The sequence below is a fragment of the Jaculus jaculus genome, chromosome 10 (genome assembly GCF_020740685.1).
Source record: "Jaculus jaculus isolate mJacJac1 chromosome 10, mJacJac1.mat.Y.cur, whole genome shotgun sequence".
NCBI lineage: Eukaryota > Metazoa > Chordata > Mammalia > Rodentia > Dipodidae > Jaculus > Jaculus jaculus.
The window spans coordinates 21236284-21252062 of record NC_059111.1 but is presented as its reverse complement, the minus strand read 5'-3'; the positions used below and the strand labels follow the sequence as shown (position 1 = coordinate 21252062).

The 15779-nt window shown below is 51.3% G+C and overlaps 2 protein-coding genes across 2 annotated transcripts in view; one reads left to right on the top strand and one right to left on the bottom strand.

Moving 5' to 3' along the window:
• Ccdc33 (coiled-coil domain containing 33) overlaps window positions 1-6779 on the bottom strand; it is a 128603-nt gene extending 121824 nt beyond the window's left edge. The window contains exons 1-3 of the mRNA XM_045160581.1: window positions 6470-6779; window positions 5277-5617; window positions 4887-5007 (exon numbers count right to left, since the gene is read on the bottom strand). Of these exons, the coding sequence (XP_045016516.1) occupies window positions 4887-5007; window positions 5277-5617; window positions 6470-6779 (772 nt within the window). The remainder of the gene's footprint in view (window positions 1-4886; window positions 5008-5276; window positions 5618-6469) is intronic.
• A 5237-nt stretch (window positions 6780-12016) lies between these two features.
• Stra6 (signaling receptor and transporter of retinol STRA6) overlaps window positions 12017-15779 on the top strand; it is a 37195-nt gene continuing 33432 nt past the window's right edge. Inside the window, exon 1 of the mRNA XM_045160586.1 lies at window positions 12017-12185. The gene's annotated coding sequence lies outside the window, so the exon portion shown is untranslated. The remainder of the gene's footprint in view (window positions 12186-15779) is intronic.

Below are 15779 nucleotides of genomic sequence, written 5' to 3'. Positions count from 1 at the left end.
AGAGAGAGACTAGCTCTACAGAGCTGCCTGGAGACCCACACTGACCTGCTTGGGGCTCCAGGCCCAGGAGGGTGGGGGCTGGGAGCCAATCCCTGGCACGTGCACGTGCTTGCAGAGGGTGAGGGGTGCCCGCTGGTGGCTGGGGGAGGGGCGGCAGCCACGTCTCTAACTCGAGTTAAGAGAGAGATTAATATATTCAATCTGCTCCGGGGTAATTGAGGGAACAATTGGAGTGTTTTTCTAAAGCCCATAAAACTGCCTCATTTGCAAGGAAGAGCTGCTCCGCCCGCCCGCGCGCAGGTCCTCTGTATTTGCTGGAGGCCAGCGAGGCCGAGGAAGGGTGGGGGGTGGGTGGGGGTCCCCAGTGCAGGAGGACTGGAGCTTCCACCCGGAAGGGGACTAGCAGTCTTGACCTAACTGCTCCCGGCATTGGTTCTCCCTACCTTACTCCATCACCCGCGTGTGACGTGGGCTCCGACATTCCTCCTCCACCAGGAGACGGTGAGCTGGGAAGACTTTGCAAGAGTAGGGGAAGCTGGCTGGCACTGAGAGGGGCTGGGGCATGAACAAAGAGGTGCCCATCCCCCGCCCCGCCCCATCCCGCGGGGCCAGACCCCTGAGAGTCTACGGGTAGTAAAGAGTAAAGTTAATGAAATCCACATCGTCAGCCTCCTCCCTGCGGGAACCACTCCAGTCTCCAGGGCAATAGGAATGGCGTATGCAATAGCTAGCAATAAAAGGCATAATGAATTTAAAAGCAGTGCGGAGAGGAAGGACGGGCAGGGCTTTGGCCTGAAAGTAGGAGGATGCCTGGGGTGGCCAAAGTGCTGGCCTACAGGGCACGCCAGCCCCGAATGGAGACCTGGGATAAACAGGCAGAATGGGGGTGGGGGAAGGGAAAAACAAAAGGAGAGCCACGGGGATATTGGAGGTGTAGGGACCGAAGGCCCAATGCTAGCTAGGCAAAGCCACTCACCGCTCGGTGGCTGGCCTGCCCTCTTGGTTCTCCTCCACTTCTCCTTAATAAAAGCCCCCAGCCTGTTGGTGCCAAAGCCACAGTCAGAATCCGCAGGCTTAGAGCGAGGTGCTTCCCATTTGCTGATTGCTTTTTTCTTTCTTTCTTTTCCCCCCCCTCTCCTCCAGGGCAAAAAAAGAAAGAAAAAAAAAAAGGTGGTTTAAATGGAAGGAATAAAAAGAAAAATTGAAAGCCCCATTTAAAAGGCTCCTGGGAAACAGCATCGTTTCCGTGAAACAAAACTGCGATTATTTGGAAGAGGTAACTGCGGGGGAGAGAACCCACCTCATTCCCCTCCTCCTCCTCCTCCTCCAGGAACTAGGAACTCAGAGCTGTGTGGAAGGAACTTGGGGCCACCAGTAGCCCAGGAACTTCATCCCTAGGAATTTCCTGTCCAGATTTTCCTTCCTGAGTTGCTCTGCCTTTGGGAGGTTGTCCTTGAACCATCAGGGATCTCTTGGGGCCTTTGAAGGCACAGTGGCCCCCAGGCCCAACATGTGAGGCTGACCTGCTACTCCCCCATTCCTCGGGGAAGCACCCTTGATGTACAGGAGTTTAGAAAAGCTCTGGCTTGCCCTCTTTCCTCTGGCCTTGCCTTAGGGTCCCCTCTGCCCAGCACTATAGATTCAGGACAACTAACTTCTGGTCTGATAACAGACTCTTACTCAGGACAGGGAAGGGCGAGGATGAGGAGATAGCTAGCTACATGGTCTCAAATATGCCAGAACGGGGCTGCTCAGCAGGTCAAGGTACTTGTCTGCAAAGCCAGACAACCCGGGTTCGACTCCCCAGTACCTATGTAAAGCCAGATGCACAAAGTGGCGCATGCATCTGGAGTTGGTTTGTCTAGAGGCCCTGGCATGCCCATTCTCTCTGTCTCTCTGCTTGCAAATAAATAAATGTAAAACAGAGGGCTGGAGAGATGGCTTAGCGGTTAAGGCACTTGCCTGCGAAGCCCAAGGACGCAGGTTCCATTCCCCAGTACCCACGTAAGCCAGACAAGGTGGTACACGTGACTGGAGTTCATTTGCAGTGGCTGGAGGTCCTGGCACACACATTCTCTGTCTATTTGCCTCTTTCTCTCTCTCCCTGTCTCTCAAATAAATAATTTTGTTGTTGTTGTTTTTGTGAGGTAGGGTTTCACTGTAGTCCAGGCTTACCTGGAATTCACTATGTAGTCTCAGGGTGGCCTTGAACTCACGGCAATCCTCCTACCTCTGCCTCCCGAGTGCTGGGGTTAAAGGCGTGCGCCACCACGCCTGGCTAAATAGGGTAGTTTTTAAAAGATGGCAGCAGTGTAAGCAGCGCCAGGTTTAGGCTGAGTGGGAGAGCCTGACCCACAAGAAAACCCCTGTGCTGGGGAAGGTTGGCAGCTAGATACAAGGAACCTGGCACTATCCATCTTCCCAGGCTCTGAGATCTTTCTTTGGCCCCTGTCTGTGTGCTCCCAGGGCTTCCTTCCCTTGTGAGTCAGGGACCTCTGTCCTGGAGTCTCTGCATGTCCATGCTGGATTCATGGCATTGGACCCTTCTAACTTTTTCCCAAAAGACTGGCTCAAAGGGACTGTGACCACCTAGGGCCAAGTAACCTGGGCTCCATGACCTTGAAGCAAAATGTCTCGAATCACTGGCTCAGGTCACACACACATTGAGCCCTGTTTCTGCATCCCAATCAGATACCTGCCTGTCCTTCACCACTCTGCTCCACAGCCTAAACCCCTCTCACCATAACCCTCATGTTACAGTTTGACCAAAAAAAAAAAAAAAAAAAATCCTCACACCATACAAATTAGAGAACAATGTGTGAGCCTACAGTTAAGTTCTAAAATGAATGGATTTGTTAAGATGCCTGGTACAAATGTGACTGAGAATGGCTTGGATGGAATGAAGTCCATACTGGGAAAGCTTCCTGGAGGAGGTGGCCTTGAATTTAGGCTTCTGCATCTATAGGGCCCAGAGATCCATTCCTGGACTTGAACTGAACTTTGCTCAACTTGGGCTATACCCCAAACTTCTTTTCTCATACTCTGGTATCGGAAGTCAGGAGAAGTCCTCCCCTCTGGGTGAAGTTCTCCCTCCTGTCATGAGCTTCCTTGCCTCTATCCACAAAGTGGGGAGAGAGGATGGCTTCTAGGGTTTTTAATGGCTCTAGGGCACATGCACTTCTCAAGGGAGCCAGCTGACCACCGATTCCAAAGGCTACTGAGCCGCATTCTTTCTTGGGGCGCGTCTGAGGCTCCACAGGGTAGCAACTGAAAGGCACCTGCCTTCCTCAGGCTGAGCCACTGGACTGAGTTTACCTGACTGTAAGCACAGCTTCCCTTCACCCAGCACCCCCTTTTCATTCTTGAGGAACCCTCCCTTGTCTGCTCTTGTGGGCTTCTGGCGCACCATTGTCAGAGCTGTGATTGCTGACCCCCCACCCCCTGAGGGGAGCGATTTTCCTCTCCCTTGAAAGCCATTTTCTTGTCTTCATAGAAGCAGACATCTGACACTTTAAGAGGGAGTATGGTGCAGAGATGATGGCTTTAAATAACAGAAATTAGAGCTGCTGAGGTCGAAGCAGCCATCTCGCCAACCCCCTTCCCCCAGCAGTCCCGCCCCCTCTCACCCACATTCTGCACTGTAGCCCAAAGAGCACTGTCTGCGTGGCTGGGGTGGCCAGACCAGTCTGGATCGAGAGAGCAACACAGCTCTTTTTCCATCTCTGAGCCCCTCCTCCCCCATACCTAGTCCTGGATGAAGCCATTCGACAGATGAATGGGAACCAGGCTCTGGAACTAGCCAGCTCAGCCCCCAGCACAGATTGGGGTGCAGGAAAGGGTCAGGAGTATATGTTGATTGACCCGTGGATGAATGGGCAAAGGTCAAAGTGGAGTGTGGAAGACCTGGGCAAAAGTGGACTGTCTCTGGGTTTCTGGCATGCACCTGCCTGCTTGGCTGTGCCCAAATGCCAGCTGTGATTCTTTCTTCTGCACAGACCCCCATCAGTGAGTCCCTGCTGTCCCCAGAAATGAATACGCACTTCTGCTCTTTGCCACCTATACCTCCAGCGCTCCCTTCTTTCTCCCCCTCCCCTTGGCTCTCTTCCCCAGCTAACTCTCCCCACCTCGCAGGTGCCACTCAGTGCCAGCCCAGGGTCATGCTGGGTGAGACAGTGTAGGAGAGCTCGCACCTTTTTAGTCATGACCTCGGCTCATTCTCCTGTTGGCAGCCAAACCAACTGATGCTAGACCTACCTCCTGGAACATTCTTCCCAAAGCCCAGAATTGGGACCCTTGAATCTCACTCTCCTAGAGTGGGTCTGACAGAACCAGCACTTACCAAACGAGAAGTGGATGAATGAAAAACAAATGAAGGAATCATCGCAAATGACGCGTCTTCCTTGAAGCCCCTGCCAGGTACCAAAATCTCACAGGCACACTTCCTCCCTGGAGCTCTTCTGCCAGCTTTACAGGACCATGTATGATATGGAAGCCTGTGACACCCTACCCTTGCATTTGGATTCTGTGCACTAGGGAGGCCCCCGGGAAATGTTGACATTAGATGGAATCTAGTATCCTGGACCATTTCTCCACCTGTAAAATCAGCTACCACTTGCCCTGTGTCTTTTTTGTTTTGTTTTTTGAGGTAGGGTCTCACTCAGGCTGACCTGGAATTCACTATGTAGTCTCAGGCTGGCCTTGAACTCCCAGTGATCCTCCTACCTCTTGCCTCCCAAGTGTTCCAATTAAAGGCCTATGCCACCATACCCAGCTGCTCTGTGTCTTTTTGACCAGGTATGATGCCTGGCTACAGAACATAGCCATAAGTGGGGGACCCTCCCTCTAGTACCGCAGTTAAGGACTAGTGGCCCTTACCTGGGCCCAAAGCTGCCAAGCTCTTGGTTTAGGGCTGAGCTCCTCCTGGTCACAGTGGTCATTGGATGGGTTCAGGAATGGACACACAGAGGAAACGTCTGCCTTGTGATCACTCAGGGCTTCCCTTGAAATCTAGTGAGAACGTATGAGACTGAGGTTGGCTCTCAAAGGACACTCACCCACTGGGCAAAAGATCCCCCACCCCACTGTGTTCTCTGTAGTCTTTTTTTATTTTGTTTTTGCTTGTCCCTTTAAACTGGGATCCCAGGTCCATTCATGGACTGTGTGCTCCCTTATGGAAGGAGGCAGCCTTTAGAGGCTGCGGTCCTGCTCAGTGAGACCCTGGGGACAGCCAGGCTTATCAGCGACTGTATCCTAGGCTGGGACCCAGGAACATTCACCTGCGGCTCTGGAGACAGTGACATCTGTGCTGACTGGCTGGGCTCTGGAGGGCAGCCTGAAGCAGGGGCCCGGTGCACGTGGAAGGCCACGCTGTAGGCCAGGCCCCCGCAGTGGCGGGCCGTGGGGTCCTCGCTGGCCCGGAGCAGGGCCAGGTTGCCGCGGTAACGGTACAAATCCTCATGCTCCCTTGCTTCGAGGTTCATGCGGGGATGGTCTGGCCGTGGGTAGATGGGGAAGATGGCCTCGCCCACCCGCTGGGCTGTCTGTCCTGAAGCTTCACTGAACCTCAGCGCCTCCACACGCAGCTGCGCGTCATGCAGCCTGTCGTTCTTGCAGAACCCTAGGTGGGGGAACACAGGGCTCAATTATGGTCTCTGGATGCTAACTCCTTCCTTCTAAAAGGGGCTAGCAGGACTGTAAGGGTTCTGGGACCCCCTGGGCTGCTTTTGAGGTGGAGCACAGCAGGCTTGGCTAGGATTTCCCTGGTGGGCTGACACCCCCCCCACACACACACATCCCCATTACAGTCTCTACCTATGAGCTCTCCCTTTACCTATGCCTCATTAGTGAAGAGGAGAGGCCAATGGGATTGTTCTACATCCTGTTACCATCCTGCACCAACAAGAGCAGCCTGCGCCTGATTTCTGTGGTCACCTACAGCTTGGGACTTAGTTTCTCATCCTGGCATGTCCCTCCTCCATTAGGAAGCCCTCCTGGGTGCTCTGACGGTCTAGGCCCGGATCTCCTCCTTCTACCTCACTTAGCTATTCTGGCTTAGGGTTCATGTCTCTCTCCACCCAATCTGGAAGCTTCTAGAAGGCAAGACCTGGGTCTCCTTGTCTCTGTCCATCCTCCATTCCCACCGTCTGTGGTGCCCACTTCTAGTGTTAGCTCCAAGCAACGTTGTCCACTGCCCAGAACTGGCTCCAAGCCTGCTGTAGGCTTGGTTCTTTCAAATTGAAATTCATTATTACTCCACCAGGTCGCTGCCTGCGCTGTGACCAGCATCTGTAGCCCCATGTCACACTGAAGGGACTCACAGAAGGCCATGGTCACACAGGCAGAGCTTTGGTAGTCTGTGCCTGCCTACTCCAGTTCCCCTGAGGTTCTCCAGGACCCCTTCAGGGACTGGGGCAAAAGTCCCAGGGACCCAGTCTCCCCCACCCCATCCCACTCCACCCCCACTTTGTACCTCTGGGCAAAGTAAAGATAAATTTGTTTCTGGTGAGGGTGAGGCTCTGGCCAGGATCTTGTTGCTCAATGACCTCAGTGACCGCAGAGCAGGCAGGGAGAGTGTCCCCATCATTTACTCGCAGCTGCACCCCAGCCCCAGAGGCCGCCTGCAGTGGGTTCTCAGCTGACAGCCGCAGGGCATATCTGCCCTCCTCGTTAAATCCCACGCTCAAGACCTCGAACTCCAGGTCCAGTGCCTTCTCCTCGGCTCTCAGCCTCTGGTTCCGCAGGGATGCAGGGAGCCAGGGCTCAGGACCTCTAAATGCCATGGCCACAATCAGGGTCAGACCCCCAGGCTGAGCACCGTCCCCTGGGTCTAGTCTGGAAGCTGACAGGTTGGGTGATCAGGGCCACACCCCGCTCCTCTGTTTGTTTGGGGCGAAACCAGGCAACAAGCCAGGAAGCTGGGCCTGCCTGGAGAACAAAGGCAGTAATTAATCCTTCCATTTGAGCATGTGTACCTTCAATAAATATTTATTGTTATTATTATTATTGGTTTTTTGAGGTAGAGTCTCACTCTATCTCACTGGAATTTGTTATGTAGTATGTAGCTGACCTGGAATTCACCATGTAGTCTCAGGGTGGCCTCGAATTTATGGTGATCCTCCTACCTCTGCCTCCCGAGTGCTGGGATTAAAGGTGTGTGCCACCATGCCCAGCTTCAATAGGTATTTATTGAGCACCTACTGTAGGCATTAAGAATATGGTAGTGGAGCCAGGCGTGGTGGTGCACACTTTTAATGCCAGAACTCAGGAGTCAGAGGTAGGAGGATCGCCATGAGTTCGAGGCCACCCTGAGACTACATGGTGAATTCCAGGTCAGCAGACCAGGGAGAGACCCTATCTTGAAAAACAAAAACAAACAAACAAACAAACAAAAAAAGAATATAGTAGTGGGCTGGAGAGACAGCTTAGTGGTTAAGGTGCTTGCCTGCAAAGCCAAAGGAGCCAGGTTTGATTCCCCAGGAGCCATGTGAGCCAGATGCACAAGGTGGTCCATGCATGTGGAGTTCTTTTGTAGTGGCTGGGGCGTGTGCCCATTCAACCCTCCCCCCCACACTCTTGTCCTCTTTCTCTCTCAAATAAATAAATAATAAACTTTCTTTAAAAAAGAATATAGCAGTGAATCAAACATAGTGTCCTGCCCTCTTGAAGCTTGCCTTCCAGGTGAAGAAGACAAAAATAAGCATGAAAAATGGAAAACAGTTAATTAGTTATGTACGCTGGGAGATGGAACGTTCTATGGGAACAATAGTTAGATAATCACATACGCCAGGAGATGGAACATTCTATGGGAACAATAGTTAGACAATCACGTACGCTAAGAGATGGAACGTCCTATGGGAACAATAGTTAGACAATCACGTACGCTAGGAGATGGAACATTCTATGGGGAAGAAAAAAACAGAGGCAGGGTCAGAATTGAGGGGCACATGGGTATGGGGTATTCGGAACTTCCCATTTCTGGGGAGCCTGTGTCCATCAGCTTCTTCATCCCTGAATCCTTTTGTTGGCGTGGGAGGGGGTCTCTGGGGGATGCTGGTGTCACACCCTCGCCACCTGTTTCTACAGCCAGCTTAGCCCCTTAATCGAGACACACATGTTGGGACATAGCTCACTTTACAGAGAGTCAGGCCTCTTACATTAGGTTTGTCAAGCTAGAACCCATATGCCCTGGTCTTGGATTTTTTTGATATGTGGTGGAAGTCAGAGGACCCCAGACACCCCTCAGTAGGAGCCAAGAACCACCACCACCACCTTTTCTATCATCACCATCACCACCACAGTCAAGTCATCACGCCGCATGACCACCGCCATCCCTACCGCCATCATCACCACCATCCTCGCCATCCGTATTATTCTTGTTGTCCGATGTCAACATCATTACCTCGGCAAAAGCTGCTGTCTCCCTTGGCATGTCTGTAGTGATCCCCCCACCCCCCCACCCAGAGACGTCACAGATTTGGGAAGCAGTTCTCTTTGTGCTAAAGCCAACAAGCTCTGTGCACCGTGCCCCAGCACCATGCCTTGGCAAGGGGTGGGGGGTGCTGTGCACATCATCATGTCCTCCCAGTTGGCTTTTCCCAAGTCCCCTCAACATCGCCTGCCTATTGGCTTCCCTCTGCAACTTTGCCCAAAGCCCAAAACAGCTTTAGGACCTTCACCTCCAATAGCTGTCTCATTCTGTCTCTAGGGTAAGTTCTGTGTGTGTGTGTTTACGTTTTAAACATGGGCTGGTCTGAGACATAGTAAATTCTAGGTCAGCTTGGGCTACAATGAGAGCTTACTTCAAAAAAAAAAAAAAAAAAACCCACCAGGGGCTGGAGATATGGCTTAGTGGTTAAGGCACATGCCTGTGAAACCTAAGAACCCAGGTTCGATTCTCCAGGCCCCATGTAAGCCCGAAGCACATGGTGGCGCATGCATCTGGAGTTCGTTTGCAGTGGCTAGAGGCCCTGGGGCACCCATTCCCCCACCTCCTCTGTTTCTCTCACCCTGTCTCTGGTAAATAAACAAAAATAAATCTTAAAAAAGAAAAAACAGGGCTGGAGAGATGGCTTAGCGGTTAAGCGCTTGCCTGTGAAGCCTAAGGACCCCGGTTCGAGGCTCGGTTCCCCAGGTCCCATGTTAGCCAGATGCACAAGGGGGCGCACGCGTCTGGAGTTTGTTTGCAGAGGCTGGAAGCCCTGGCACGCCCATTCTCTCTCTCTCCCTCTACCTGTCTTTCTCTCTGTGTCTGTCGCTCTCAAATAAATAAATAAATTAAAAAAGTTTAAAAAAAAAAAAAAAACAATCCCTGGGCTGGGGCAAGAGCTTTGCAGGTAAGAATGCTTGTTGCTTAAGTCTGAGGACCTGAGATAGCCTGAGTTAGATTCCCCAGCACCCATGTAAACTCCCCCCCACCAAAAAAAGAAGAAAAAAAACAACTCCAGATGGACCTGGCCATTCATATCCATGACCCCAGTCCATGGCGTGCATCAGCAGCTTTAGTTTGGGAGAGGGGCTCTGTGTCAAGGCAGAACACCAGTGAGTGACAGAGACACCTGGGCTTCTCCTTTGACCTCTGCCCATGTGATCACAGGCTAGGCACACCTGCATACACTGGCACACACACCACATCACACCACACACACTCGTGTGCATGTGTAAAAAATACCACCCTAGGGTAAAATAAACGTTTTTAATTTTTTAAAATATTTTATTTTTCTTTATTTATTTGAGAGAGAGAGAAATAGGCATAGAGAGGGAGAGAGAGAGAGAGAGAGAAAATGAGCATGCCAGGGCCTCCAGCTGCTACAAACGAACTCCAGATGTGTGCGCCCCCTTGTGCATTTGGATTATGTGGGTCCTGGGGAATCGAACCTGGGTCCTTTGGCTCCATAGGCAAGTGCCTTAACTGCTAAGCCATCTCTCTAGTTCAAAATAAACATTTTTAAAATGTACAGATTCATGATATGTTTGTCTTGTTGTATAACCAATCTCTAGAACTCTTCATCTCATAAAATAAAAACTCTGTCCCCATTGAACAACTCTCTCTAGTTCAAAATAAACATTTTTAAAATGCACAGATTCATAATATGTTTGTCTTGTTGTGTAACCAATCTCTAGAACTCATCTCATAAAATAAAAACTCTGTCCCTATTGAACAGCTCTGTTGCACTGATGCCCCCCGCCCCAGACCCTGGCTACCACCCCCTGCTTCTTGTTTCTGGAAGGGTCCACTGCGGCGCTCACATGAGTGTAGCCCCACAGCACTGTCCTTTCGGACTGGCTCGCTTCCTGTCTCACGGTGGCCTGGGGAAGGCTGACCTGGTGCTAGGCCAGGCTGTCCCTTCTCACTGCCTGTCTCTGCTGCAAGTTCCTCCACTTGCACCGCCCAGCTCCCGAGAAGCAGCCTGCGCCTTCTGTAGACCAGCACAGCCTCTACCTGCAACCCTGCCAGAGATTCCCTCCTTGGCCACACGGCGCCCTTTTCTGTCCTGACTCAAATGATGACTTGTCCACCCTCAACTGAGGTTCCTTCAGGGATCATGTGATATTTACTTGCCCAGAACAAGACTGGAAAAATAATAGAGGCTTAGGAGGCAGTTAAAGCATTATGGAGTGAATGAATGAAGGAATGAATGAATGATAAACTCAACTCAGCTTCTATTTGTGTCTATTCCATCTGGATTCCATCTGTGTGAGAAAAAAAAAAAAAAGTCACTTGAGGCTTTTGAGTTCAGCTAGTGGAGGGAGCCTTGCTGTGCCCAGGAGGGAGAGCAGGAAGCTCCATCTCCTGGTGGTTAGGCTCCTTGAGGCTTGACCTCAGCTCTGGAGAGAAAGTCTGAATGAGTTAGCATGCCAGGACTGGTTAAGACCCATATTTTACGGCTGGGGAAACTGAGTCCAGCCTTGAGCAGATCTTGACTCACACCTTTCCCTTTCCACTCCTAGATGCCTCCCTGGTAGTTTTCAAAAGGCATTCACTCCAAGGGAGGCTATCTCTGGGTGACAGGGACCACTCTCCCCATGAGTCTAGAGGGAGGTGGTGGGGGATGGGCATGCTAGAAGGCTGACTTCCAAGTCACCTTCTGCAGCCCTAGCACGAAAGACTTAATAGGGTCCTGGATTCTTCTTTCTTCTGCAGAAGAATGGCCACTCAGAGGTAGTTGGGGTCTGGAAAAGACTGGGCCTGTAATTAGCCACCCCGAGAGAGCCTCTTCCTGTTTCCCACAAAGACTCCTTTCACCCTCCCTGCTGGCACACAGGGGCTCCTGAGTGCTTTTAGACCCCCCATCCCAAAGGACCTACCTCTCTCATTCCCTTCCCACCCACCCATTCCCTGCCTCAGCTCAGAGTCCACGTGGCGAGCTAGCAGAGACGTCCCCAAGTCCTCTGGATGCGGCCGGACCCGGAGCCGTGACCCTCATCCCCTTCCACAGAGGAGGAGCCAGGCCAGAGGAACAGGTGGGTGGCGAGGGTGGACTCAGCTCTCACAATGCCCAGGGACCAGCACCCCCCCTCCCCAGGCTTGCAGTGCCCCCCCCCCACAGTCTCCCCTCCCTGCCAGGCCTTATTTTGTTCCCTTCAAGCCTGGAGGCCACAAGTTTCTGGGACGACAGTATCACAGGTTCAGGACAGCCAAGTGAAGTGAGGCAGCCAAGGCAGGGAAGGGTCAAGCTTGTGGTCACTCAGTTTGTAGGAGGCAATGATAAAATTAGAAGAATAATCCCTTTTCTTCATGGAAATCCCTGTTACCTGGTAACTGTGAGCCTTCCACATTCACCACCCCTGCCACCGCCCCCAAATCAGTAACCTCTGGGGTCTTTGGGCTCCGCATTGACAATGCCGCTGCAGCTTGGGCTGTCCCTAAAGCCCTCCTGCCTTGGCCTTGCTGGGAGGGAGCTACAAGAAGGAGCCAGATGTTCACTGGGGATCCCAGGGCTTACCTCAGCAACCCCCTCCCCCAGCCTCGCCTGTGAGGGCTAAAGTTCTGGGGTGGCAGGAGAGAGGGAGGGCAGCCTTGTTGGCAGAGTCAGCAGCAGCGTGGGCCTTTGGGAGCCTGACAGACTGCTGACTACCCGGGTTGCCCCAGCCGGCTCCCGGGACTCAGCCTTGGGCACGGTGGAGGTCAGCTGGCCTGCTGTCTGTGGACTCTGAGAGCTGTGTCAGCCCCAGGACAGACGGAACAGGTAAGGGACAGAACCGGAAGCAATAGCTGGGGTAGAATGGGCCCTGGTCAGGGGCCAACTCAGATCCAGGCAGGCAGGGGCTAGGAAAGGCACTGTTTGAACCCTGTGGGAGGAGAGGGGCAAAATTCATAACTGGGCAGAGAAAGAAAGAGAAGGAGAAAGAGAAAGAGAGAGAGAAGACCTAGAGAAAGAATGAAGCACAGTAACAGGAGTTAAAGGCAAGACCATCCCCTGAACCAGGTGTGGTGGCTCACACCGGTCATCCCAACACTCACGAAGCTGAGGCAGGAGGATTGCTCTGAGTTTAAGGCCAGCTCAGTCTACAGAGCGAAATGCTCTCTCAAAAAAGTTGAGGAGAGCTGGAAGTGGTGGTGCACGCCTTTAATCCCAGCACTCAGGAGGCAGAAGTGGGAGGATTGCTGTGAATTCGAGGCCACCCTGAAACTGCATAGTGAATTCTAGGACAGCCTGAGCTAGAGTGAGACCCTTCCTCGGAAAACATCCCCCCCAAAAAAGTTTGTGTGTGGCAGGTGGTGGGCGGTGGAGAGATGACTTAGCAGTTAAGGCACATGCCTGTGAAGCCTAAGGATCCAGGTTTGATTCCCCAGAACCCATATAAGCCAGATGCACAAGGTGGCGCCTACATCTAGAGTTTGTTTGCAGTGGCTGGAGGCCCTGGCGTGCCCATTCTCTCTCTCTTTGTGTCTGTGTGTCCCTAGTAAATAAATAAAAATAAATCTTTTAAAAAAGGAAAAGAAGAACAAGAGGAGAAAGAGGAGGAGTGGGGAGGGGAGGGAGGAAAGACAGCGATAGGCAGAGAATGACTGTCATTGGGATCGAGAGACTGACGGACAGGGACAGACGGGCAGATAATGAGGAAGAAAACAAGAAGGCCAGAGAGAACATGGCCAGACATTCCCAGAGGGCAGACGCAGGGCCGACAGCTATGGCCCAAGCCTGCTGCTTGGATCATGGACTGAGTGGGGTTTCCTCTTACCTCAGAGCCGAGCCAGTCCAAGCTCTGGAAAGAAAAGGATTCCAGAGATTCAGTAGTGAGCCTGACTGTGTGAATGGAGGGAGGGGTGGGGAATGGCTAGCCAAACTTCTAGGTCAGTCAACTGACCCTACCACATCATGTGATCTCTCTTGGCTTAACTCTCCTCTGGATGTGATAGACCATGGATCATAGCACGCGTCTCGGGCCTCCCCTTCAGCCTTGTGATTGGGCCTTAGCTCAGGCTCTATCTTTGTTGCTAACTTACTGATTTATCCTGCTTCATTCATGACCTCTGCCTCACAGCCCAGGCTTAGGATCCATCCTTCATAACTGCATTGCAGCCATCTGGAAGAAAGAAGGAATAAAGAAAGCAAGCTTCCTTTTTAAGTTTTACTTATTTGCAAGCAGAGAGAAGAGAGATAGACCGACAGAGAGAATGGGCACGCCAGGGCCTCTAGGCACTGCAAACGAACTCCAGATGCGTGTGTCACCTTGTGCATCTGGCTTACGTGGGTACTGGGGAAACAAACCTGGGTCGTTAGGCTTTGCAGGCAAGTGCCTTAGCTGCTGAGCCATCTCTCCAGCTCAGCAGGTCTCTTTTTAAGAACATAGACTAAGGGCTATGCTCTATACCTCTTTTTCTATTTCACTGGCCACTACTTAGTCTCAAGGCTGCATCTAGCTTCAGAAGAGGCTAGGGAATCAGGAATACTGTATGGAGATGGGTTCTACTCACAGAACTTTATGTTGCCTTCCAGGTTTTTTTTTTTTTTTTTTTTTTTTTTTCCCATATCAGAGTTCAGTATAGCCTTACAGTTCCCAAGCTTCATTAAAAAAAAAAAAATTTTTTTTTGAGATAGTGAGTTTGGGAGCTCTAGGGCCTCTTGCCACTGCAAAACACACACACACACAAGAAACAAACAAACAAAACACTTCTAGATGCATATACCACTTAGTATATCTGGCTTTACATGGATAACTGAAAACTTGTACCTGAGTTGACAGGCTTTGTAAGCAAGCACCTTTCACCACTGAGCAACCTCCCAGCCTAGCCCCACAATGCAAGTCTTTTATAAAATATTACTTATTATTTATTTGCAAGGTGGGAGGAGAAAGGGGGAGAGAACGGGTGCGCCATTGACCTCTTGCCATTGCTAATGGAACTCCAGACACCTGGGCCACTTTGTGCATCTGGCTCCATGTGGTAGTGGGGAATTGAACCTGGGCCACGGGGCTTTGCAAACAACTGCTGAGCCATCTCTCTGGCCCCTCAAAAATATTTTTATTTGTGTGTGTGTGTGTGTGTGTGTGTGTGAGAGAGAGAGAGAGAGAGAGAGAGAGAGAGAGGTGGGGGGGGGGAATGAGTATGGGCATGCCAGGGCTTCCTGCTGTTGCAAACTCCAAATGTATGTGCTATCTTGTGTGTCTGGCTTTACATCAGACTTTGCAAGCAAGTGCCTTTAACCAGTCATCTCCCCAGGACTGGGGAGTTTTTAAGCATGCACTTCAAGCAAGTAAATCATCTTTCATTCTGTGAAATTCACCCTTTTCCCAAGTGTTGAGTGTGGGTGTGCGAGAGGAGGAGAGGCGTGGGGAGGAAGAAGAAGAATGAAAAAAGGCCCTTGGTGCCCATCTGCTTCCCAGGACCACACGGGCCACATGGGCACCAATATATGGCATCGTCCGGCACAAGCAGGATAGTGGATGGCTGGTACACCTTCAAAGAAGGCGTGGCTGGAGGCCAGCAGAAGACAGTGGGTGCCTCCCCTTGAAAATAAGTGCAGGAGAAAAATGGATGGACCTGGAAAGGCTTATACTAAGTGAGGTAACCCAGGCCCAGAAAGCCAAGCGCCACATGTTCTCTCTCATATGTGGATCCTAGCTACAGATGATTGGGCTTCTGTGTGAGAATGAAAATACTTAGTAGCAGAGGCCAGTAAGGTGAAAAGGAGACATAAAGGGAAGAGAAAGGAAGGGAGGAGGATACTTAATAGGTTGATATTGTATATATGTAATTACAATGATTGTAATGGGGAGGTAATATGATGGAGAATGGAATTTCAAAAGGGAAAGTGTGGGGGTGGGGAGGGAGGGAATTACCATGGGATATATTTTATAATCATGGAAAATGTTAATAAAAATTAAAAAAAAAGAAAAGAAAAGAAGTGCAGGACAGCTTGGTTTGCTAACCGCTGTTGCAGTGGAGAGAATATTCTGTTTAAAATGGATAGCAGGCTGGGCATGGTGGCACACGCCTTTAATTCCAGAACTCGGTGAGTTCGAGGCCACCGTGAGACTACATAGTGAATTCCAGATCAGCCTGGCCTAGAGGGAGACCCTACCTCAAAAAATAAAACAAATATATACATATGAAATGTATAGCAGACCAGCCTCAGCCCAAAGGTAAAAGATAAGAAAATGGGGCTGGAGAGATGGCTTAGTGGTTAAGCGCTTGCCTGTGAAGCCTAAGGACCCTGGTTCGAGGCTTGATTCCCCAGGACCCACGTTAGCCAGATGCACAAGGGGGCACACGTGTCTGGAGTTCATTTGCAGTGGCTGGAGGCCCTGGCATGCCCATTCTCTCTCTCTATCTGCCT